General features: G+C 39.4%; 1 protein-coding gene across 2 annotated transcripts in view; it reads left to right on the top strand.

Annotated features, from left to right (window-relative positions):
- Positions 1 to 25,581, top strand: part of VPS13C (vacuolar protein sorting 13 homolog C) — a 352,171-nt gene that overhangs the window by 82,407 nt on the left and 244,183 nt on the right. For both annotated transcript variants that reach the window (XM_089671418.1, XM_089671417.1), the window contains 10 exons: positions 5,142 to 5,187; positions 7,797 to 7,924; positions 10,941 to 11,047; positions 12,585 to 12,756; positions 13,533 to 13,595; positions 17,551 to 17,695; positions 18,466 to 18,560; positions 21,506 to 21,648; positions 22,893 to 23,085; positions 24,911 to 25,025. In XM_089671418.1, the coding sequence (XP_089527544.1) occupies positions 5,142 to 5,187; positions 7,797 to 7,924; positions 10,941 to 11,047; positions 12,585 to 12,756; positions 13,533 to 13,595; positions 17,551 to 17,695; positions 18,466 to 18,560; positions 21,506 to 21,648; positions 22,893 to 23,085; positions 24,911 to 25,025 (1,207 nt within the window). The remainder of the gene's footprint in view (positions 1 to 5,141; positions 5,188 to 7,796; positions 7,925 to 10,940; positions 11,048 to 12,584; positions 12,757 to 13,532; positions 13,596 to 17,550; positions 17,696 to 18,465; positions 18,561 to 21,505; positions 21,649 to 22,892; positions 23,086 to 24,910; positions 25,026 to 25,581) is intronic.

The raw sequence follows: 25,581 nt of genomic DNA, 5'->3' as shown, positions 1-25,581 counted from the left end.
TTCAGTTTGGCGATCTGTGCATTGACCCACCTGAGAACCCATCCTCTTAGATTGTAAACTCCAAGGAGCAGGGCCCTCCTAACCCTCTTGTATTGAGCTGTATTGTTGCTGTATTGTCTCCCTTTATATTGTAAAGTGCTGAGCAAACTGTTGGCGCTATATAAATCCTGTATAATATTAATAATGTGAGAAAATGGGAGTGGTACCAGATGGCTGTGCTGTAAATTGTATCTCCACTGCTTCAACTTTACCCTGTTGTAAGCCTAGCTGGTGCAGGGACAGAATCATTGTCCAGCCTCACTACTTAAGAGCTGCAGTATACAAGCATGATGGGGTCAGGAATTTCAAACCACTGCATAGTTCCATTCAGGTATTGAGCCACTACTACACAGAGGGACAAAAAGTTGGGAGAGGAGAAGGGGGCACAGAGAAAAGAGACTTCTGCAGTGTGGACACTATTCCTTGGTTTGCTTAGAATGAAAGTGACCCTACCACCACAGTGCTAATTTTAAAGAAAGCTGTAGAAATAGAGCTACATAGTTTTATTTTCAGTGGCCTGTGTACTCAGACCACTTTTCTGCTCTCAGACTTCTGCAGATATTCCACACTTCCTTGTGTGTCCATCACTTGCTTCTACCGTGCGTTGTGGTTCTTCATGCTGGCTCCTGTGTCCTATAATGACATAAGAGGTGTGACAATTTAATTCACTGAATGCCCATGGTATAGCACTATGGTCGTGAGTCACACAGCCATTTACACTTGAGCATGTTCTAACATGCACTCGTGTGGGTCGCAGATCAGTTGACTCAGCCTTTACGGAGTAGTAAGAAAAATAACGCGTGTTTTTTGCGCTGCTGGTGGAAAATGAGTGACAGGAGTCTGGAACAGTGGATTAACATCAAATTTTACATGAAAATTGGCACGCGTGTGAGTGAAACTTTGTCACAACAGGCTTATGGTGAACATTCCATGAGGAAATAAAATGTTTTTGAATGGCATAGGCAGTTTATGGAGGAGTGGGAAGATGTTCATGATGACGGAAGAAGTGGGCAACCAAAAACACAAAAGACAGATGCAAATGTGGTCAGAATGCAAACCCTTAGAGGAAAAGACCGAAACTCTGGCCTGACAAGTGGATTCTTCACAATGACCATGCTCCTGCACATGTGTTAAGTGTTCACGAGTTCCTGGCCCAGAAATACACTTTGAAACTTGACCAACCACCTTATTCCCCTGACTTGGCACTCTGTGACTTTTGGCTGTTTCCAAAGCTAAAAAAATGTCTTAAGGATCGAGATTTGATGACATTCTGGACATCCAGTGTGCCATGACAAAGATATTGTGCGTTGATCTGAAAAATGAATTCCAGGAATGTTTCTGGCAGTGGCACAGCCATATAGAAAAGTGTGCTACTTCACAAGGGGACTACTTTTGAAGGTGCCAGCAGCCACTAGTGTATAGGTAAGCAAACCTTTTTTTTTGTGTGTCCAGTCCTGGAATTAAATTGTCACACCTCGTGCAAGAAACCATGGCTTACAGTAGAAGAAGCAGGTATTTGACACACACAATAGTGTAAAATATCTGCAGTGGACAGAAAGCAATAAAAACAGCAGTGGGCCACGCCTCTTTAAACATGTCCATATGACCAGGATCACTCTTCACTGCAGAACATGTCCTTCTCTAACACAGGGGGATGCACTTGTGTTATATTTATTGGCACTCAGGATTTAGTAAATCTTACCTTGAAAAGGAAGTATTCTTGATTATGAAAGACTGAACAGCATAGACAGATAAATTATATTGTAATAGTTGTGCCTGAAGGTAGCTTTGGCTGAAATGCTTATCTGTAGATTACATATGAAAAGTTTGTTCATACAACTGTCAATAATTATGTTTTGTTCTTACTACCGGTAATATTATCAGGATTTTCCAAGAAGACTATTCCTGGAATTGTTAGCTGATCTTGATAACTGTATTTTCTAAATAAATAATAATGTGTGGTCTTCCTGTTTCTTATAGAGCGCGTCTGTTTTCCGTGTTGGTGCCAGTATTTATTTACTCTGTAGGAACTTGCGTCAGATATATGAAAATTTGTTTATTGAGTATGAGTGTTTAATTTCCTATTGGCACTGACACATTACTGTGTCCTGAGGATATTGTATGTATGTGTCTAAAATAAAAAAAGCAGCACACAGAGACTGGTTTACTAAAGGAAAATTTCACACAAAAAATGTACATCAATAATTGAATTATGTGTAGATGAAATTAATACAAATTTGTTTTTCACAGCTGGATTATTCTTTTCTCTGTCACTATTATATCATGTTTATGCCAGGGCAGTCCTCACCCAGACTAGTTCTTCACTAGCCTCTGAGTTTATCCTAACTGTGGGCAACCACCTGTGTGGTTTTTGGTTTCACAGCTTGGTGCCCACTGCGCATGCACAAGTCGTGCTGCACTTTGTGAATGGCCCTGCAGTCTTCTGGGACCTGTCACATGTCCTAGAAGATTGTGGGGAGGGAGGGGGGTGGAGGATAACTTCCACTCGGATCACCTTTGCAATCCGAGTGGCAGTGGGGTATCTGTTAAAACAGGCAGCGGAGGGGGGGAGGATGTTTTAAAGCAGAACTTACCCTTTTGGGTGGAACTCCACTTTAACTGTATCTGAACATCATAAACTGAAAATCCGACATCCATGTCTCTATGCTTTATTTTGTTGAAAAACACTTAGAAACCACCCACCCCCCTTTCCCCAGCACTTATAGCCACAGCTATCTTGAATAAGGGCAGATGATTCTTTTGGCATTATTTGCCTGGAAACTATGTGCGCTTAGGTCAGGTGTGCAAGCGAGACAGTGGGCTTAGCTGAGAATGCCCCTTCGCTCCTCCTCCAGATGAAATCTGAAAAAATGTCCAAGACTCCTGGGATGTATGACATCATTTTGGCCTAGGTCAGAAAGCAACTAAAGAAATGTTTTAAACAAGTAAACCATAAAATACCTTTCAACCAGTTTACTAATGATGGCAGCATAAGGATTAAAAATAGCCAACATATTACATACAACACATTTGATACTTTTTAGAGAAACAACCGCCACAGTTTCCAGAATATCCAATAACAACTACTAATCATACATATGACATTAATGTTATAGCTATAATATACCAGAAAAAAGATGGTGTATTCGCCTCCTCAAACAGCCAGGAGGATAAGAATCTCTAGAGCATGTCATCCAGAAATGCCCAGCCTACCAATCAACAGATCCAGTGAACTCAAACTTGATGTATTGAGCCAGTTGGACCAGAGTTTCTCATATTTATTGGGGCAACCCCTGTGTGGGTAAATAAGACATTCATACCCAAGAGCATTAGTCACGTTCTTAATCCACTCACCTATCGTGGGTGGGGCTTCAGACTTCCAGTGGATCAGAATAGTGCTCTAGAAATGGCCTCTTTAGGCAGCTCCTGCAACTCTAGAGAGTCTAAAATACAGTGTGGAGGATCAAGCAGTATATTGACCATGAATACCCTGTTCAAGATATTCACGATTTGAGAATTTAGTTCCACTTTAGGCTCACTTCATGTACACAAGAATCCTTTGAAGAGAAAATATTTCTGGCTTGAAAGGCATTTGTCGTTTGTTGAACCATGAATTGCTATAAGGGTTTAGTCAATAAAGTTAACCTTCTATAAGAATAGGGATTATTCTGACAAATTTAAGCAAATGCAGGGTATATGCTATGATTTTCCACCTAATCTAGACTGGTGGAAATCCATGGCAGTTTTGTTTATTACAGGGAAATGATTCAGGTTTGTTTTATAGCCAGAGTTCTGCAAGGCACGTATGCTGAGTTCCTAGCAAGTTAAAATTGATTCTACTTTACAGAGAACATGGAGTGTCATATCTCAAAAATATCCATCAGAAGGGTGTCATAGATGGACAACTCTCCAACAGCAAAGGATCTACAGATATCTACCCATTCTCACATAAGTGGACTAAACTTCCATTGATCCTTGTCCGATGTCGATAGTAACGTATTGTTAAACCAGCCATAGATGGTTTGAATCTCGGCAGGTTCAAGAGGGACTGGCCGAGATTCGATCCATGTATGGGCAGACTGATTGTACCCAAGTCAATCCATCGATCGACTTGGGTACAACCATCATGTCGGATTTCTAGCATGCGATTATTGCCAGCTGCTGTAGCTGCTAGCAATTGTCACTGTGTTCTACCAGCAGGGATGACTCCCCATGCTTCCCTCCATCAAGAGAACATAATAGCTCTGCAGGAGTGATTCAGTCACAGTTAGTGTTCATGGGGGAATTGAGCGATTTTCTTTCCTGTAACCCTTGGTTGCAGGAAAGAAAATCGTATCATCTATGGCCTCCCTTAGACCTCAATTATTTCACCATCCTAGCAGAGTGATGAATTGGGCTCTTTTTTTAAAGGTATCTTTCTAACAAGTTAGAATAATGCATCTGAGTTTCTCTGTTGTCATAGATGCCTCGTTATCATTGTAATGATATGCCATGTAATGATCCAATTTGGGAGTCTTACTTGCTTTTATCTGGTGCATCGGTATATTTTGTACCTGTATAAATATTTGCCAAACATTCTGTTATACCTTAAAGTGGTTGTAAACCTCAGACTTGAAATAAGAACAAAGCATATGCCTCTATAGTGTCCACTTGTCTCAATTAAGAGCACTAGGTGTCATTTCTGTCTGCTGCTTCGTTCCTCTGCTGTCTGCAGGAATCACTTCTGGCAAGTTTTTCTGACACCAAGAATAAAATGGTGATGGGAAGGGAGATCCCAACAGATTGCCAGCCTCAGCTCTGTTCTTTTGTGCTGTGTGAAGGGTGGGTGTCTCTTCTCTCCAATCAGCTCTTAGAGCTCAATCAGACAAGCTTGTAATTTCAGCACTGTGAATGGACATGGAGAAGAGAAGTCTTCAGATACAGGTACAACTTGTGTAGGAGGATGTGTTTCATCTATGTATCACCTGAGGATAGTCCCTTCACTGGGTATATGACTTGTGGTTTACAACCACTTTAAGCTAAGATTAATTTGTGATCTATTTTTGCTGAAGTGTTAAGTAAAACTGTTATGTTCAACAAACTGAGTGGTGTTTATTTTTTAGGATAATTTGAAATCCGGTGTCGAACCCACAGACAGTTATCAGTACAGTAAGTAACATTTTCAAATTGTAATATTTACTCGTAATCTATAATTACCCTGGAAATGTTTTTAGTTGCGTTGACATAAACTCTAGTAATTTTAGTTAGAGTCCCTGTCATCAGACCATTCATTTAAACAACCATAAGGGGTATATGTACATGTAGCAAGTTTAGGATTATTTTCCTGTAAAAGCCTCTATTGTGTGAACATCCAAAAGCCCTGAGACTGTTGCCAGATGCCACCATCTTGGATGTGATGTCAGCAGCCCTAGCAGACTCACTCCATTGGCACACGCTATAGCAGGGACATGGGAATCTTTGAGAGGTAAACATTTACCTGAACAGCATGGAAGAGATCAAAAGATCACTTGGGTGTGTAACTAGCAATGCCCCAATAAATGGTAAGGACTGCATGATGAAAACTTAGATGAATGTGAAAAGAAAAAATGTTAGTATTAACCTGGCCTACCTTAAAAGTTAACTTTTGTGAAACTTTACATTTACTTTCATTCACATTTTTTCATGTCTAAAGAGTAACTGGTCACTTCCACAAGTCTGTTGCAGGAATCGGTCATGAAGGCAAAACATTTGGTACTTCAAGCTGACTTGCTTGATTAGATTCAGGCCTGGCTGTCTGCTATAAGTTCTGGCCTCATTAGCTGGGTTTTGTTCAGGTTGTTAGAAGCACATAGGACAGTTTATAGAAGTCAATAGTATCTAGGGCAGTGTACAGGGATCATTAGTATGTAAATTAGTGTACAAGCGTCAGGAGTTTGTAGGGCAGTGTACAGGGGTCAGTAGTTTCTAGATCTGAGTACAGGGGTCATGAGTTTGTAGAACAGTACACAGGGGTTACTGGTATGTGGGGCAGTGTACAGAGGTCAGCAGTTAGTAGAATAGATTATAGGGATCAGCAGGGAAGAGATTTCACCCATATGCAGGGAAGTGGTAGTGACACATTCCTCTGGCACACTGATCCCTGTCGGCCTTCCTCATTCATCCCCTCCTGTCTGTCACATACAAGCACCTGGGATGGATGGGAAAGGAGGGCCGGCCAGGGATCAGTGCAGTACACGTTGGGCATGTCGCTTCCTTGTGCCTCTCTGTGAGATCGAATCATAGACATCCCTACCTTACCAACAGAGGATAAACCAAGTGGAGATGGGATTTTACCATTACCTGCTTGCGATCAATGGGTTGCTGTCCCCCAACTCTGTAATCTTTTGCCCCCTACCCAGGCTGCTACATAAAAGTTTGTGGGGAGATGAGAGGAGGAGCAGAGGAACTACCAGCACTGACAGTTATTAGACACTCCAAGAAAAGGATAGGTCAAGTGCAAAGGAGGAGACTGCACTCGATAATCAACCCTTTTGAAGTAGACAACTTTGCTAACAATTTGAAAAGCGCATTGCAAGTCAATATAAAATTGTTTATGGAAAGAAAAAACGCTGCATGTAAGCATTTAAGATGCTTGAGCAACCTGTGACTTTCCCTGCACGTTTTTTAAGTTAGTGATAGGGTCCCTTTGAGCCTACAGGAGAACTAAAGTAACCCCCTTGTAAAGTCTTTCTCTACAGTTAGGAATTTGTATTCTTAATTAGGCAAGTTGTATTTGACACAATCAGCAATAATCAACATTGTTAGTAGTTTGGTGAAGGATTAGAATCTTTCTGGTTTATTGCTGTAGCCAGGGGTGTATTTACCACAAGGCAAATAAGGCATTTGCCTAGAGCTGCATTTTTCAGGGGGGGCAGCACTGCCCTTTGGAAGAAGGGACGGAAGAAGGGACACATGGCATGGGGACCTGGTGGGTTCCGAGACACTGTGGGTTTCATGACGGTGTATGCACAGCCCTACTCTCGTTCCCGGAGATGTCCGGAGCTGTGTAGGTGAGTGTCTTTCTCTCTCTCGTCATGGGAGATGGTGGCTGGTGTATGGGGGGCAGTGGTAGTGGAAGGTTCTCTCTGGTGGCAGTAAGGGGTGTTGTTGGTCAATGTCAGGCTCTCTCAGCGGGGGTCGCTGATTTTTTTTTTTGTGTTGCCTAGCACAAAACCTAAATACACCATTGGCTGTAGCCACTCTTTAGCTGGGTACGCACTATTAGGTTTTTTTTTTTTCATTCAAGCAGTGGACTGACGGGGACTCTAATCAGAATACACTGATTAACGACTACAGTCATCAAAGGTGGTTTTCCAGCAGGACCATTTAACAGAGGGCTTGAAAAAGGGCTTGTGATTGGCTGATGTTGGCACCAAAGAGTACAAGTCCCTGCCTTGACATTTCTGGCTAAAACAACACCCCACCAGCTCGGAGTCCTTAATATCTGCCATCTTGTGCCCAACTGTTTGCTAGAGGTTTTCCCACAACATCCCTGGCCATTAGCCTTTATATTCCACACATACAGTATGTGTGTGCGTGTGTATGTATATGTATATAGGATATATATAATATAATTTTTTTTACATTTATTTATTTTTTTCAATTAGAACACTTGCAATTTTCTGGATTATTATGACACTAGCAAACATTCTTTTTCTTTTGGATATGTAGCTTGAGTTTGATTATGTCAGTATATTTTGACAAATTGTTTTTATTGTGTTTTATTTTTGTATTTTAAGTCTTTAAACCGATTTCTGCATCAGCAAAGCTTTACATCAACCCTACTGCAGAGATGGAACTGCAGACACCAAAGTTAGACTGGAACATGGAAGTTCAACATGTCGCAATAGAACTTACCAAACCACAGGTAGGTAATAATACATTGTGATAATCAAGAATCTCTCTTGGCAAGTGGGGTTGTTGAACATTTTTAACCGCGTGAGCACTGGCTCGAATATACCACTTCATTACTAAGCCATCTCCCAGTTTTCAGTGCTGTAATAGATGACTGTATTGGTCATGCAAGAGTGTACCAAAATGAATTTGATATTTTTTGAGTTAGAGCTTTCTTTTTGTGATATTTAAAAACCACTTGGTTATATTATTATACATAAGAGACCAAAAAGTTTAAAAAAACAAAATCCCATTTACTTTTTGCTGTAAAACATGCCAGGGATAGTATGACCTCTTTTTAAAAAGTTGACACCCTAGGGAACTTTTCTGACTCAGTTTTTGAAAATGAAGAACCTGCTGGTATCAAGGTGTTTAAAACATGGAGCTTGATTATGGTGCACTAGATACAGCGCATCGTTACAGGAACTTCATTCCTCCTTTTTAGTTTTATTTTCCTCTTACCATAGTTGCTATATTGTCCTAAAAAAACATACACACAGTGTCATCGAAACTGCACTGATTGGTTTAACCTGCCGCAGGCCAGGTCCCATGCTGCCATCCTCTTTTTATGTCGTTGGGGGACTGGCTGTCTTTTCTGGTTTCTTGCAGCCAGCCCCCTGATGCCATGCTGCTGCACATGCGCAGTATGCCAGACTTTGCCCAGTGCATGTCCTGGAGATTACTTCCTGGAATGGGTGACGTGTATTCCAGGAGGCTTTGAAACGTGGGTGGGGGGTGTAACGTCATTCTCGCCTGGCAAGAAAGCTGGATGTGCAGGGCCAGGTCTCGCTGAAAAATTATTTTGATGAAAAGACTTCTTTTTTTTTTTTCCAATTTCTCATTGTGTAAAAAGAGGAGGGAACAGGCAAACTATGTAAAGTGCTTAAAAAGGGCTAAGGTCCACTTTAGTGTACATGTCATACACAGAGGGAAGGAAAAGGAGAAGGGTCACATACAGTACCTTGTGTCCTATTTGTACACTGCTCCTTCTGTATTTGTTGTTTTTTTGTTATTTTAAACAATACACAATGTTAATCCTACACTGCATTTATATAGTTAACTCCAAGTTACTGTTTGTTCTTCCTCTGACCATTTGGCTATCCCTTTCCATTACAGCCTTAGTAGTGAAAGTAGTGTGGACAGTGGAGGTAGAGCCATTAAAAAATGTAGGGCAGAGAAGAGCGGTTAAAAACAAACTGCTCCAACTTGCTCACTTCACTGGCAGTTGCCATATTCAAATGGTTGTAGTTTTAAAACTATAAATCCTACAGTGAAGAGCTTTATATTGTGAGAATCACAAGATCTAGACCTACATTTTGATGCATAGTATGTCTCTAAAATATTAAAAATGAAGGCACAGCTGCAGTTTAGAAATTGCCCTTCAAATTTGAGGTGGCTAGAGTGGAGTTTCAATGAATGTCAATGGGCGGCATGAGTTGCAAACAAATGGTCATATTGTGAAAACTATCAGGTCTATGGCTTATCCGTGGACATTTTTAGTGGCAGCAGGGATAGCTTTTGTCAGCTCCCACTCTAGTTTTGAACATTCCGCCATTCATTCCTATGGGGTTAGGGTGGTAAATTTGGCTATAATAAGAAGAACTAGAAAAGCTATAATTTCTGGGGAAATTGTGTGAAGTGTTTTTGCCTCCACCAGTAGTCTACAACTGAAGTGGGCGGAGTAACTGGGTGGAGTGGCTTGAGTAACTGTGAAAAGGTCAATGGGCGGCGTGAGTTGCAAACAAATGGTCATATTGTGAAAACTGTCAGGACTATGGCTTAGCCGTGGACATTTTTAGTGGCAGCAGGGATAGTTGAACGTTTTGATATAAGATTTGTGTAGGTGGGCTTGAAAATGAGGGAGTGATGGCAGTTTACAAATCATGTCCTGATTTTTCAGCTCACACTCTAGCTTTTGTCACTCTGCTGCCTGCTCACACACCTGGGTTCCTATGGCAACTCACTCGACAGCAAGGGCAGAGAAGACCGGTTAAAAACAAACTGTGTAAAAACTGTGGGAGGAGTTAGGGTGGTAAATTTGGCTATAATAATAAGCATATATATGTGAGATAACAGTAAGGGGTCTTGCCATGCAAGAACACTTAAATATAAAAAAAACTGCTTTGCAGTTCCTATACATCTTTATTGAATATCAAATATGTATTTTTTGTGCATTAATCTGGAGTAGACAGAGTCAAAGATGAACACCAGCTTTCACTTTATTCCAACGGCATGTGCATCCAAGGCTTTTTTTTTTTTGCTTTACAGGTATTTGCAATTAAATTTGATATGTTTAATTCTGATTTATATTAGAACTAAGCTTTTTTGTGAGTTTTTTTTAGTGAATGTAATCAAGACGCATACTATATCCCTTCGCCATAGTGTTTAGCCATAGGAGGACATGGAGGAGGAGGAATGGAGGAGAATGTCATTTACCACTGTGTATAGGCCCACATTGTGTGACTCCTGTGGGCTGCACTGATAAGTAAAATAAGGTAAAGAAGATCTTAGAAGGTAACTGAAATATGAGCATGCTTAGTAGAGGACACCAGCTGGTCTACAGTCTCCGCCTGCAATGGGGACACAGAGAAGATAGGTGGGACAGCTGAAGGCAGAATCAACCAGGTGTATTTTGCTCTACAGAAAACAAATGCTTTAGTGGTGGTGTGAGTATGCACACTTTTATATAGCGTGTAATGATAGTTTTTGATCATCTGGATTTAGTGACATTCCAACAAAAAAATTTCCTTCCTTTGCAGAAATAATACCTTAATTTTACAATGTTGGTTGAGCGTGGAGATGTGATTTAAGTGAAATAAACGGTCCAAACACCCTGATACTTGTACATTTTTGTTCTAAGTTTAGCATACAGATGAAGAGTATATTACACTTAATTTCTTCCTTTATCTTTTCAACACTAAATATTCCTTGATTATGGTCATTATTGTAAATATATTTGTCTATTTTATGGCCACAAATCTATTTTGCAGTACCTCAGTATGATTGATTTGTTGGAGTCTGTGGATTACATGGTGAGGAATGTTCCATACCGAAAATACAGACCAGTGGTAACGATAAAAGAAGACTGCAGAAAATGGTACATTTGGCCTTTGTTTTTCCTCTTTTCTATATGATATCAATCCTAACGACATACAATTTGTCTTCCTCTTCTTGTTGGATTAGACAAGTACTATAAAATATAAAAAACAAAAAGACTGCAGTACATTAAAGAAGTTTAACTTTCTGCAACATGTCAAACTAAATGGTAAAAATTGTACTAGTGGCCAAATTTCAAACCATGTACAGGCAGGGAGATATACAGAAATCAATCTACCAGTCGATTTCTTTACAACCTTATTTTTGTTTTTTTTGGGGTTTTTTTACCGGTTCTTCCTGCTGTTGTTCAACTTCCTTTTCCAGACTATACTGCAGCAAAAGTGAAAGTTAGAGGGTTGAGACAAACAGTCAAACACTGTAATGGGTTCTTTCAGTTATCGCCTTTTATTCACTTAGTTAAAACCTTTAGGCCTCTTTCAGACAGGATAGACTCTGTTCCAGCGATCAGCAGGGGATTCACACACAGACCCCCCACCCCCACAGATTGGAGCAGAGCAGATGGATGACACATCATTGTCCACTGAGTTTCTGCAGAGCGGAATGGCCAGAGCCTGCTCTGCTGTGTGAGTGTAAACATTAACACCTAAGATTTCCCCTCTATTACTTTTCTGGGGACAGTCCAAAATTTGGGATTTTCTTTTACTTTCAATGATAATGGTAAACAGGACAAATAGGGTGAATCTGCTGAATAGGGGCACAGATGGTAATGAAAATGTAATCCGTGTAATAATTCCTCTCCACTCTGTCCAAAACTATAAAATAATTTTTTTGCCTATAGTTATAATTTAAGACCTCTCCTGTTACCTGTCTTGTGCATATGTGTACATCTATTTAGATGGTTAACCATCATATATGTACAGTTGTACTCAAAAGTTTACATACCCTGGCAGAAATTGTGAAATTTTGGTATTGATATTGAAAATGACTCATCATGCCACAAAATGCTCTTTTATGAAGCCATTTCTTATCAAATAGTTGTTTGGCTCTTTTTTAAATCATAATGATAACCAAAATCACCCAAATGGCCATGATCAAAAGTTTACATACCCTGGAATGTTTGGCCTTGGTACAGACACACAAGGTGACACACATGGGTTAAAATGCCAGATGTGGGACATTAACCTCTAACTGGCATGTTAACCCATGTGTGTCACCTTGTGTGTCTGTACCAAGGCCAAACATTCCAGGGTATGTAAACTTTTGATCATAGCCATTTGGGTGATTTTGGTTATCATTATGATTTAAAAAAGAGCCAAACAACTATTTGATAAGAAATGGCTTCATATGATCATCATCCTTCAATAAAAGAGCATTTTTTTGCATGATGAGTCATATTGTCATTATCAATGCCACAATTTCACAATTTCTGCCAGGGTATGTAAACTTTTGAGCACAATTATATATGTTTGTAAATGATTAAAGCAAAAAAAATGGGCATCCAGATGCTTTGTTTTTTTGAACAATAAATACGTATTGTGTGGTAACCTTCTCTCTAACATTCTTGATTCACTATGCAGGTGGGACTATGCCATCACCAGCATTCTGGAAGTTTGTATTAGGCGAAAGACACATATGTGGACTTGGAACAATATAGTACAACACAGGGAAAACCTAAAAGCCTATAAAAATGTTTACAAGATCAAGCTGACCCAGGCCAAGGTTTCTGAGGAAACGCTAAAGCAACTGCAGGTAACCAGCGTGCACTATGTCCTCAAAAATACATTTATTTGGCAAGTCTAGTTGAACACATGCTATCAAGCTAGCACTGTTATATCTGATACAGTGAAAAAGATGTTATAATTTGGAAGATTTGTGTTCTGCATGTAAATTTTCAGTCCTGACTTAATTTTTTTCCAGATTTAATTGATGACATTTTTATTTGGGGATACTTATTTCAGATGATTGCAAAAAGAGCAAATGGTGTGGCCAAGCAGTGGGAAAAGCAAGTAGAATTCTAGGACTTATCATTAGAGGGGTCACCAGCAGGAGGAAAGGAGGCCCTGATTCCCCTATATAGATCTTTAAATAGACCTCATTTAAAATATTGTGTCCAGAGACAGGCAAAAGAACTGGTGAAAGGTCTGGGAGATCAAATATATTAGGAGAGACTTCTGGAACCTAATATGTACAGTCTTCAGTAAAGAAGGGGAAGGAGAGACATGACTAAAACATTTAAACAAGGGTGTGCATAAGGTTTCAGGAGGGCAGTTTTTTTGGGTTTTTTTTTGTTTCTCAATATGTTTCTAAGCTCAAGAACACAGGGACATGACTGAAATCCAACAGGGGGAAAGTTCAAGACTAATCTTAGAAAGTAATATTCTACTTAAAGCTCGTTTGATGCTTGGAGTAGACTTCCAGCAGAGGTAGTGAGTCAGTCCTCATGTTTTGATTCTGATATGTGTTTGTGAAGGATTATAAAATGGTTTAACATTTTTGTACTGTGCAACTTTTTTTTAATCTTACAGGCTCTGGAAAACAAACTTGATGTGTTTAATATAACCCTGGGCAGGCAGCAAGCTCAAGCAGAGGTAAAAATTATATTTTTGCTTTATTTTGTGCTTGTAAAAAGTGTGTCATTTATAAAGAGACTGCTGTATTTTTACCAGTCCAGCAAGTCCTTTATGTTGTCAATGCTGGAGAGTAAAGCCAAAATAGATTATTGTGGTTCCAAATATTAGAAGTGAACTGAAAAGTAAAAAATAAGTGTGTGTGTGTGTGTATATATGTGTATATATGTGTATATATATATATGTGTATATATATATATATATATATATATATATGTGTGTGTGTGCGCGCGATTTTGCACAGGAGGGACGTCTTGTAGCAGTAAAGCTACAATGAGCTGGTCTTTGAGTGGTTATAGGTTGTAAATTCTTACATGTATCCAGTGAAGTGACCAGCCTAGATGATATACATAAATCAAACAAATCCTCCTACATAGGTTATACCTGTTTATCTGTAGCCATCTATCCTGTACATCCATTCAAAGTTCAGAATTTATACAGCTTGTCTGAGCTTTCAGAAGGCAGGGGATGGGAAGCTGAAGGTACACTGCAGAGCTCAGTGATAGCGGATTAGCGGAAAGAGACACCCTCCCCCCCCTCTTCACAAGGGAACAGTGCTGAGGCCGTCAATCAGAGGTTATGTGCTGGAGCTCCCTCCCCTGTCATGTTTTTAGCAGCTTCGTGTCAGGAAAACCTGTCAGAAGTGACTCATGCAGAAAGCAGAAATAGCAGGCAGAAATGACACTCAGTGCTCTGGATTGAGACAAGTACAGTCTATAGACAGAAATGCTTTGTTCATCTTTAATGTCAGAGGATTACAACCACTTTAATATACAGTGGGTATAGAAAAGAATCATTCCCCTTTAAAATAATCACATTTTGTTGCTTTGCAGCCTGAAATGAAAACACAGTTTTTGTTTACTCAATGCAACTTATAACATCCAAGTGAAAGGTATAACGCCAACGTGAGAAAAAAAAAATCCAAAAACAAAGTGACTGAGTTGGAAAAAGGATCACCCTCCCTGTGCCAGTATTTTGTTGAACCACCTTTTGCTTTAATTACAGCCTTTAGTATGTTGGGATATGTTTCTACTAACGTTGCATAATATTTGCCCACTCTTCTTTGCAGAACTGCTCAAGTTCAGTTAAATTTGATATAAAAAGTGCAGTGCAAAAAAAAAAAATATTAGAGTGAAATAATAAAGTGCAACGTTAATCTGAAATAAAGCAACAAAAATAATCACCGGAACAGTCAAGTGCAGCATATAAAAGGAAACATATAAACATCAGTAAACCATTCAATGAGTGTGGAACAGTAAAGTTCAACATGTAAAGTAGGAATAAATAAGGTGCGGCGGCAAAGTGAGTATCCCATGAAAAGCGGGATCCCCTGAAGCAACTTCGCATGCTCCGGTGGTGTAAGACACGACAGGCCAATGACTGAGCTGCTACAGGCTTGGAGTCCCCCCATGTGTGTAGCTGAGAGGAGAGGGTCGACTTGCAGTTTGCCCTTGACTGAGTATTCCATACATAGGCTTTATTGCTGTTTTCTATATCCAGATGAGATGTCCTTACATTCTGTTTACCAGTAGATACCTGGTGAGTGTATGAGTGTACATCTGGCAGAGGTGGTGAATTCCCTATTGGATCACTTCAGTGTTTCATCGTGATTGTCGTGCCTATAATTTCACGGACCATTTTTCACTTCTTACTTCACCATTACTTATAAATGGATTTTATTTTTTCCTACTTTACATTTATTCCTACTTTATATGCTGCACTTGACTGTTCCGTTGATTATTTTTGTTGCTTTATTTCAGATTAACGTTTTACTTTATTATTTTACTATAATATCATCTTTTTTTTATTTTAGCGCTGCACATTTTATATTATATCCACAAGGAGTTGTTACTTTTGCCTTCGTGCTAGCTGCTTTCTATTTCCAGCACTCGCCTATACACGATATTTACAGTTAAATTTGATGGTGACCTTTGTAGACTACAGTCTTCAAGTCATTCCACAGATTTTCAATGGGGTTTAAGTCAGGGCTCTGAATAGGCCATGCAAGGAAATTCACCCTTATTCTTCTTTAACCGCTGTGATGACTGGGTGGTCATTGTTGCTGTGTGCTTTGGGTCATTGTCATGTTGGAAGGTAAACCTTCTTCCCATTGACAACTTTCTGACAGAGGGCAGCAGATTTTCCTCAAGAATTTGACGGTATTTTGCTTCATCCACTTTTCCTTCTATCCTGACAAGTGCTCCTGTCCCTGCTGCATAGAAATACCCCCACAACAGGATATTACCACCTCCATGCTTTACTGTGGGAATGGTGTTATTTGGATGGTGAGCTGTATTGGATTTCTGCCAGACATATTGTTTAGTGTTGAGGCCAAATCATTTATTATGAGTCTCATCTGACCATAACAGATTTTTCCATGTGGCTTCAGAATCTTCAAGGTGCATTTTGGCAAAGTTCAGTTGTGACTGCATGTGGTGTTTCTTGAGAAGTAGCTTTTTTCTTGCAATCCTCCTCCCATACAAGTCACATTTGTGGAGAATATCTGATATTGTTGTAACATGCATACAATGATCATTCTTTGTCATAAACTCCTGCAACTGCTTCAGAGTTGCTGTAGGCCTCTTGGTAGCCTTTTACCAGTTTCCTCTTGGTTCTTTCATCAAGTTTGTAGCAATGCCTTGATCCAGGGAGGGTCTGTGTTGTGCTAAATATCTTCCATTTCTTAATAATAGGCTTCACTGTGCTTCTAGGCGTTAATAAAACTTTTGAAATTTGTATCAATCTCCTGACTTGTGCCTCTTCACAACTTTATCCCAGAAATCTTTTGACAGTGCCTTGCCATCTATAGTTAAATGCACTCCCAGGGACTGAAATCCTCCAGGAAAGCTCTTTTCATGCTGAGCTAATCAAATTGAGTACAGCTGATCATATTTGAAAGTCAAAGGTGACTAGCTACATCTGACTGAGTTTACAAGTCATTTTAAGGAGGGGGGGGGGTTCTGTTTGTTTTTTTTCCTGACACGGTGTTATATCTTTCACTTGAATGTTGTAAGTTGCAGCTAGATAAAACAAACACTGTGTCTGTCTTCATTTCAAACTGCAAAGCAACAAAATGTGATTATTTTAAAGGGGATACTTCTTTTCTATACCCACTGTACGTTTCATTATTTCATTAAATGATAAGTTCACCTCTGGAACATGTTATGTGTTCCATCCTTTTTTAGGATGGAACATGTAACATGTTCCCAGAGCTGCAGCCGCGCCCACCTCCTCACCTCCCTCTGAAAGATAGTACAAGAAGTTTCCCCGTACTATCTGTTAGATTTGGAAACAGTGTGGCCGTGCGGGGCTCCTCCCTCACGGCCACGTCACTTATTCAGTGTTCTGAGAATGGGTGTCTACAAGTCCCGACGGCCTTAGCTTCAGTGAACTATCACGGTACTGTGGAGCACAGTGGTAGTTCATTGAAGCTTCCTGTCAGTATATCTGCTTGCTCATACATCCCGTACTGCAAGCAGATATTCTGACAGGTCTGCAGGAGACCTGCATGGCACCAGCAATCTACTGATCACTGGTGCAATGTTTTACAGGCTCCTTTAGACAAAAATAATGCACATTTTTGTACCTGCAAAAAAATGTGCATTATTTTTTGTCCAAAAGGTGAACGTATCCTTTAATCATGATCTCTTCTATTTTACTGTAGTCCTTTTGCATTGGTAAACAGTATATACAAGTATATACCATTTTTTAACTGTAGTCCATCTAGCGGGCACTAGAAAATGTAACAAAAGTTTACAGGTGGATTTGAACATGAATGCAGCCTAAAAATAAAGTAATATGACTTGTTTTTCTCTTCTGCCTGAATTGTTAATGTAAATATTCTGTAAGAAAGATTTGTTTTCTGTTTTTATTTTGCTTTTTGATTTGTCTAATCAATCATATACTTTATTTTCAGATAGTAAGGTCAGGGCAAAAGGTACTGGCAAAGAAGGCTGCACAAAGTGGAGAGAAGAAAAGTGGCTGGTTTGGAGGATTCTGGGGGAGAAAGGACACATCCTCTAAGAAAGAAGAAGATTCTGATGAACTTTCTGTTCCAGAAAGTAACTAATTTTTTTTTTTTTGGGGGGGTTTGCAAATAAAGGAAAATTTATAGGAGGATTTCAGAATGTCTGCTAGGACTATTGTTTACACGTTGACCTATATCATCAGGCAGTGAGCAATGTGACAGGTGTCGTAAGCCATAGAAATAATTTTTGCATCTTTCTGTATCCAGTAAATTCATAAAAGTGGTATTTGATTACTAATCAACAACCACCTTTTGCCTGTCTTCATTGCAGAAGATCTAGAATAAGAAAGATATGGGAGGCAGATCAGTAAGTGCTGGGGAGCAGAGAAGATTGCTGGTAGAGTGGGGAGAAGGCAGCTTGGCCTGTTTTTGCTGAGTTTTGTGATGGAGCTGGACTTGGGGGGGGGGGGGGGGGGGGCATAAGTTACAAGCAAATTAGCAGAAGAGCAGAGACATGGCATAAAGAAGGACAATAGTGAGGACTCTTAAAACAAAATAACGAATGGAGTCCTAAAAGCTTTAAATTGCAATAGAGATCATGAAACAAATACAGCAAAGGGGCAGTGGATGGCGGCAGCAGGAAAAGATGTTGACAGGCTATTCAAACCCATTGGATAACAAAACATGTAAATATAGAGATCTTTACTTTGATTAGTTGTGCACCTTTCTTCTCTGTTTAGTTGTTAATGTACAGCAACAGTTCACAAATTATAGTATTTTTAAATTTAGATCAGATAGTTTAAATGCAGGCCTAAAAGTCCTTATGTAATGTTAGAATGTACTATGTGTCACATTGTGTTTCAGAAATTGATGACCTCATGACTCCAGAGGAAAAAAAGAAGCTATTTACTGCTATTGGGTATAGTGAAAGCTCCTGCAATCTCACATTGCCTAAAACTGTAAGTGATTTTAATGCTAATGATTGCGTTTTAGAAATTACATAAAAAATAATGGATGCTGAAATGTATTTACACAAGTTGAACAATGCAGCTATCTGTGTTCATATGAGGAATGGTGCAGCAAGCACTATCACACATTTGCTACTATTTTCTTAGCTGATTAGTGTTAATACATTGTCTATCCATCCACCTACAGACCCACCATATTCTACCCTTTCCTCTAATGATGTTACATGCACCTGTATAATATAGTTCTAAAGTCTGTACATTTTTCATAGCATGACTTTTCCCATATGCTACTAATGCCCCAAGCCTTGTTGTTTGTGCCTGTCTCACAATAATTTCATGGAGTATTTTCATAAAGGATTAAAGGCTCTGTTTTATATTTAGCAGTCAGGCTGTACTGCACTAAATTGCTTTTTTAGTGAATGCACATTGTTTATCAATTTGAATGGAGTGCCCTCTTTTTAACCCTTAAACATAGACCTGCCTTCATTATGTGCTTGATTACTTTTGTACTGTAGGTTTCAGCCCATACAAGAAGTCCTTTCATGGACTCAAGCATTTCTCATCATGTATAGGTGTGAAAATCTGCAGTACAAAGCAGACCTATATATTGTAAATGAAAGGAAGGTCTGTTAGCTGGGAATGAAAGGCAGACACTGAAGGGATGTGCGTAAAATTTACATTCATTATGTGTACATTTTACAGATGTAAATAGAGATTAGTCCAGGAGGTAGCATGTACCTCCTTTGACTTCATCTTTTGCCTGCACGTTTATAAAAGTGGCTGAATTCTTGAAATTTAGCTTTCATTTAGTACTGCATTTAAAGTCCAGCTTAGTCATTTTAAAACATCCACCCTTGCAGTGGCTCCCCTGCACTGCAAAGGTTAAATGCTTGTTATGCCTAGGGATACATGAATAAGGTGTAAATTCTTCCTTACACCTTGCTCCAGCGGAGTCCCTCCAGTGCTGAGACTGGTCTGACGCAGCCTGAATTAAGTTTGACTGGCTCCATTTGCACTCCAGCCACTTTGAGCGTACCATACAAGGTTCTCTATGTTGTACGTGATAATGTTGAGAGTCGGGAGGAGGTGCAGGCTGTGTTCTCCCTCCTCACTGTATGCAGGAGTTAACACAGTGTCGATTAGACTGTCCAGGGTTTGGTTACTGCCACCTATTCTCTTCCACACACTACTCCTGACAGCAGAAATTGTGGGGTAGGGGACAGTAATTAAACCCTTACAATCCTGATCTGAGAGTTCTCTGTTATCTCCTGTATATAGACAGGAGGGAGAGGAGCTGGGGTGGGGAGGGGAGCGGGGCAGTGAAGAGGAGAGTACATCCCACACCATCTACTGACGCTCTCCTCCTCCTCTCTGCTGCTTTCACTACCCCTGTAGTGCTGAGACGGATGTGGTGGGAGGAGGTGTTTTGTGCTAGGAGTGGGTATTTGGGGGGGGGAGCAAAGAGGAACAGAATTTTTGTTAAGACGGAGGATTAGGGATGGGGCATTGTTCTAGCAGGAGAAATTTGTGGGAAGCATTCCTGCACCACACAAATATGTGCATTCTTAATGGGACCCCACGCGTGTAGCAAATGCTTATGTATTTGTGCCTGCTAAACCACATGGTACTGCAATACCATATGTGTTGGTGCAGTGCAATTTTATAAATCATGCTGGCACTTTTTTGTATGTTTCATATGCATAGAGCAGCCTTTTAAACACAACATGCAGGAACGGTCAAAAAGGCGCTTGCTCTCTGAAGCATCTCCTGTGTTAATAAGCCCCCGGACTGGTGTGCCCTGAGACTGTGCAGAATTCTAAAGGGTGCCTTGACCCTTTAGAAAATATTGAGAAACACTGCCCTAGAGTTCCACAAAACCCCAGTTGAGGCTACAGGGGCCCCATTGCAAGGGTGTTTTTTTGTTTTTTTTTTAATTCGTAATGTTGTCCTTTCCCCCACCCGCTAACCCCACCCGCTAACTGTTAAATAAAAAAAAAACATGGCTGTGCGGGGCTCCGCCTGGCTGCATCACTCATTCACAGTTTACTGTGAATGAGAGACTACAAGTCCCGACAGCCTTAGCAACTGTCACCTTGCAGTCCTCAATGAACTACCATGAGGCTGTGGAACGCCAAGGTAGTTTATTGATTGTTCCTGTCCGTGTATCTGCTTGCTTGTACATTCTGTACGAGCAAGCAGATATTCTGACAGATCTGCAGGAGACCTGCATGGCTCCAGCGATTTGGTGCAATACTTTACAGGCTCCTGCATATAATAAATGCATATTTTTTTATTTGCAAAAAAATGTTCATTTATTATTTTTTACGAAGAGGTGAACTTATCCTTTAACTGTCTTCCACTTTTGCTGGACAACTTAGTTTAAGTAAGTGAAAAATACCAGACTTACTGATAGGATCAACAGGTGAATTGTAAGAAAAAAAAAAAAAAAACTAATGCTGCCACCACATCAAAAAAGTGGTAAGTTGCAATATACTTTACTACATTTTTATTGTTTGATTTAATTAAAATGTTATTTACAATGTTTTTGATTAAAGCAATCTTGTGTGTGATCAAACCATTTCTTACAAAATTATACAACTAGTCTGGGCTGGCTCAGTGTGTACTTGTAGTCCACTTTTATCAAGTCGCCTTGTAAACCCTATATTGGTTTCTGATGTATATCCTGCAGTGGCATATTCTGAGAGTTTATGAAGAGATGATTAGGGTATTAACTGTACATGCATAAATCTTCCAAATATGATTCAAACTTTAGTAGAAAATACAGGACGCTGCACCAGGCTCTATGTAAGTACACTTTCAGCTCAAAGGAAAATTACTGCTAGCTGCTGAATAATGGCAACTAAAAAGGAACTTCACTTTTTAAAATTTTGTGATCCTTTGGGCTGTGAAATAATTTTTATTTGTTTTATTCCTAGTACGTGGCTCACATACTGGGTTTCAAGCTTGTCAGCACCTCTATAACTATCCGAGAGGATGCCAAAGCACCAGAAACACTGAAAATTCAGATAATTGATCTCAGCACAAAAATCTTCCAGAGACCAGGTGCACAGGCTCTGAAGTGAGTTTTTTTATTCTTTGCACAAAGGCTGACCTTTAAGGGGTCAATTGATATGAAAGCACTTCATGGTAGAAATGAAAACGCACATTGTGCCAACTTTGGTGTGGGATAATGCTCTTAATCTAATGTTACCTATAATATTTTTTTTTTTTTTTACTCAGGACAGTCCCCATTATGAGCTGTCTGTCCCCCAATTCATACCCAGGAGCCTGACACTGTAGTGCATTGCATTGAGCTGGCTCCAACCCAAATCACACTGCACAAGTATCTGTACACACATTAGGCATCCATGCTACGTGTAATGCCTATGAAATGTGTTGACCTTGGACCCTTTGTTTCTTGGGAAATTTTTACAATAAAGCATCATTGCCCAGATGCCAGGAGCATGAGACATTGATGTCATTTCTCTAGGCCCAAGGAACAGAGTCATAAGATATTAGACTATTTAAAGCAGATAAGGAGTGTTTGTGGGATAGAACGTGTTTGTGGCATCTAGAAATGTTACATTAGACTTCTTAAATTAGATTTCCTTGTTTGTGCAATTAAAGATGTCCACTTGTTTGAGACACTTGTCCACTTGTTAAACAATGCACTGTTTAAAAATATTTATAGTCATTACAATTGATCAGAATTTTAGCTTCTGTGTATCTACCGTATCTCACTATACATGTTACATTCTGGTTGTACAATCTACTAGTTTTTGCTGAAATTTTACAAACATAAAAATAATTAAAGTAACATATTTACAAATGGATTGTAAACACCTGTGTGTGGACAACTTTATAATCTATATTGATCTACTGAAAATTCTCCAAATTATTTATTATTTTATACAGTTTCATGCAGATTGTCTTTAGATCATACTTTATGTGAGCCCATACACATTACAATAATAACTCTAATAAAACATGGCATTGTAATGAATGGTGCTAGTAAACCATTCTTTCAGGCATATATTTTTAGCAACCTGAAAAACCGTGTTTATTTTATTTTCCAGCTGATTAACATTCAGAAGTTTTAGAAATTACTATGGAAATCATGTTAGGAGGGTAGCATTGATTATTTAATATTTACATGCTTTTTCTTAAACCTGATCTGTTAATGTATGTGGTAAATCCCCTGTATTTTAGAAATGCATCTTGTTGAGTAGTCAGATTTGTGCAAAATGAACTCAGATACATCATATATTAGTATGTTAGTCTTTGTAATTTGATAATTAATATAACCTTTAATACATCTTTCAGGGTTGATGCAAAGTTGGACCACTGGTATGTGACTGGCCTCAAGCAACAAAATGTTGTTCCGTCGCTTGTAAGCAGTATTGGTTCCAGGGAGTCATCTCTTCTTAAAATTCAGTATGAAACTAATCCTGAAAACAGCTCTGCTGATCAAGTCCTGGTACTGAAGTCCCAGCCTGTGGAGATTATTTATGATGCTGTAAGTGGTATAACCAAGAACACCAAATAGTTTTTTGTCTATTAAAATGTTTGTAAACCCTACCAATGAACTTTTCTAATTTGCTTTCTTTTGGACTGTTAGATATACACTTAAAATTATTTTGTTATATGTTTATTAAGTGAAAAAATACTTGTTGATTCTGTCAGCAATCCAGTGTTGTCATCTGCACTTTGCAGTGTTATCCTAAAGCAGATATAAATCTTCATTTTTTCCCCCTAAAATAGAGAGGGCATGTTTGCCTGCTCTGTGCAAGGATATTTCACAAGCGGCTCCTTACCTTAGCCGGCTGCTATAAGGGCACCGTGCTGGATTGAGAAAGAACTCTGTTAAGTGTTTAGGGAAGGAAGAGGGGGTGAGGTTTGGTGGGAGCTGCTATTGAACGTTTTTTTTTTTTTTTTACCTTAGCCCCATGGTAGTTGCGTTGTCTGCTATTGGATATATTTACACTATTCTTGTTGTTTTATTTATAACTTTGTATAAGTAGATATTCTGGGAAAGTGATGCAGACCTTTCTTGGATTTTTCATTATAAAATTTACATTGGATTCCTTGTGGTCATATAGGTTAACAATTGTGGTCTGACCATTTTCGCTTTTCTTTTTCATCATCACATCCTTAAGCCTAGTACATGCGGGCCAAATGTCAGGCGGCACCGTCTGTTTTAGTAGAAACCGGATGACATTTAGTCCGTGTGCAGGGCAGCTGGCCCGGCTTGTCGAAAGGGCATGACTAAAAAAGGTCTGATGATTGGCTCCCGATCAGTTCTCTCAGCCAATGGCTGAGAGTGCTGACCAGAGTGTTCTGGCAGGGGGCTGACCCCCCTGTCAGAACAAAATGGCACAGTGGGGGAGATAGCTGTACTAACATTGGATCGTTAGTACAGCGGCTCTTCCTGAGCTGTTGGGTTTTTTTTCGTTCCGCCTGCTGGGTTGAGTGGAAAAAAACTAGAAGTGTATACTACGATTTACTCATAAATCTAAGCCAGTTCTCTTAATCGCAATTAAACGACTCACTCCTATAGGGTTCAACTCAACCAGTTGTTAAGCAAGCCATCTCAGTTTTTCATTCTATTTGTGCTCAGGATATGACTACTCTCCCTAATAAAGGGGAAGCCCTCAAATGTTTGTTACAAGACATGCTTATTGCACATGGGACATGCTTTAAAAAAAAAAAAAAAAGAGAAGGCTCCTTCCATATCAGAACTTCTCTTAGACATACATGCATGTAAACCAACTTGCACAGGTTGATTAAACAGTCTTAACTTTTCCAGTATAGTGGAGGTCCATGTACCTGCATACGACCAGGATTTTTTTTGTTACATGGCACCTTTTATTTTCTTTTACTTTGTCCTAATGCATATTCTGTTCAGATACAATTTGTATTATGCTTTCTACTTTCTGTGACACAAATGTGTGCTGTGTAGTGTGCTGTGGGGGTGTCCTCTACCCCTATATCTGTTATTTTGTATATTATTGAAATGTGAATAAAAATTTTTTTGAAAAAATACATTGAAATATAACAAACTCTATATTAACAAACTCCATTTTTTTTAAATATACATAGTTAAAACAGACTACTTCTGTTTTGCAAATGGAAATGTATTAAGATAATATTGTCAAGTATTTTTTGATTTAAACCCACAGCTGGAATAGTTCTCCTGCCTTTTGTACACTAAAACAGCTAATTGGTATGGTAGTTTAGTGACCCCTCATAAAGTGCTATTTCTCTGTGGCTGTCTTTACTGACATATATTTAAGGCTGTTCTATGAGAAAATGTTTATTTTCTACTTTGTTTCCTATTATAGGTTACCATAAATGCACTTGCAGACTTTTTCCAGACTCACAAAGGAATGGATTTAGAACAACTCACATCTGCAACACTGATGAAATTGGAGGAGATCAAAGAAAAAACAGCTGCAGGTAAACCTTTACTACTTAGTCTCTTACAAGCTGGGGTAAAAAAGACGTGCATCCATTGAGTTCAACCAAAAAGATAAAAATACACCTTGCATCCTCAAATCCCATCTACAGATGACTCAGGAAAACCAAGAAAAAAAAACCAAAACTTGTAAAGTGGTTTGTGCCAACTGAGGAAAAATAATTCTTGATCTCCTAAAGCAATCAAATACTTCACTGGATGAATATTCCACAGCAGAGGGTCATCCATCTTTAAAAACAAAAGGCCAGTTCACTGTCTTTCAGACCTCTAGAGGAACTTACTGTGGCCAGTATGAGCAGAAAATGCCCTGGCATCAGTGGTCAGTAGACGTAAACAATGTCCCGGAGCTGGTGTCAGGGGAAGGAATGGTTCAGTGTTGATATCAGTGGGAGAAGTAGTGAACCACCTTTGGTATTAGTGAGGAGGAATATTGACCCTTTGTTGGTGTCAGTGTGCGAAATAGTGCCCTATCATTGGTGTCAAAGGGAGCATCGGCTTTGGGAGGACATTTATTATGGTTTATTGCACAATTTTATG

Source organism: Staurois parvus, unplaced genomic scaffold (genome assembly GCF_062004578.1).
Source record: "Staurois parvus isolate SC_StPar_1 unplaced genomic scaffold, SC_StPar_1.0 ptg000105l, whole genome shotgun sequence".
In the NCBI taxonomy this organism is placed as follows: domain Eukaryota; kingdom Metazoa; phylum Chordata; class Amphibia; order Anura; family Ranidae; genus Staurois; species Staurois parvus.
Note: the sequence above shows the minus strand (reverse complement) of the source record. Positions and strands in the feature narration are given on the sequence as shown.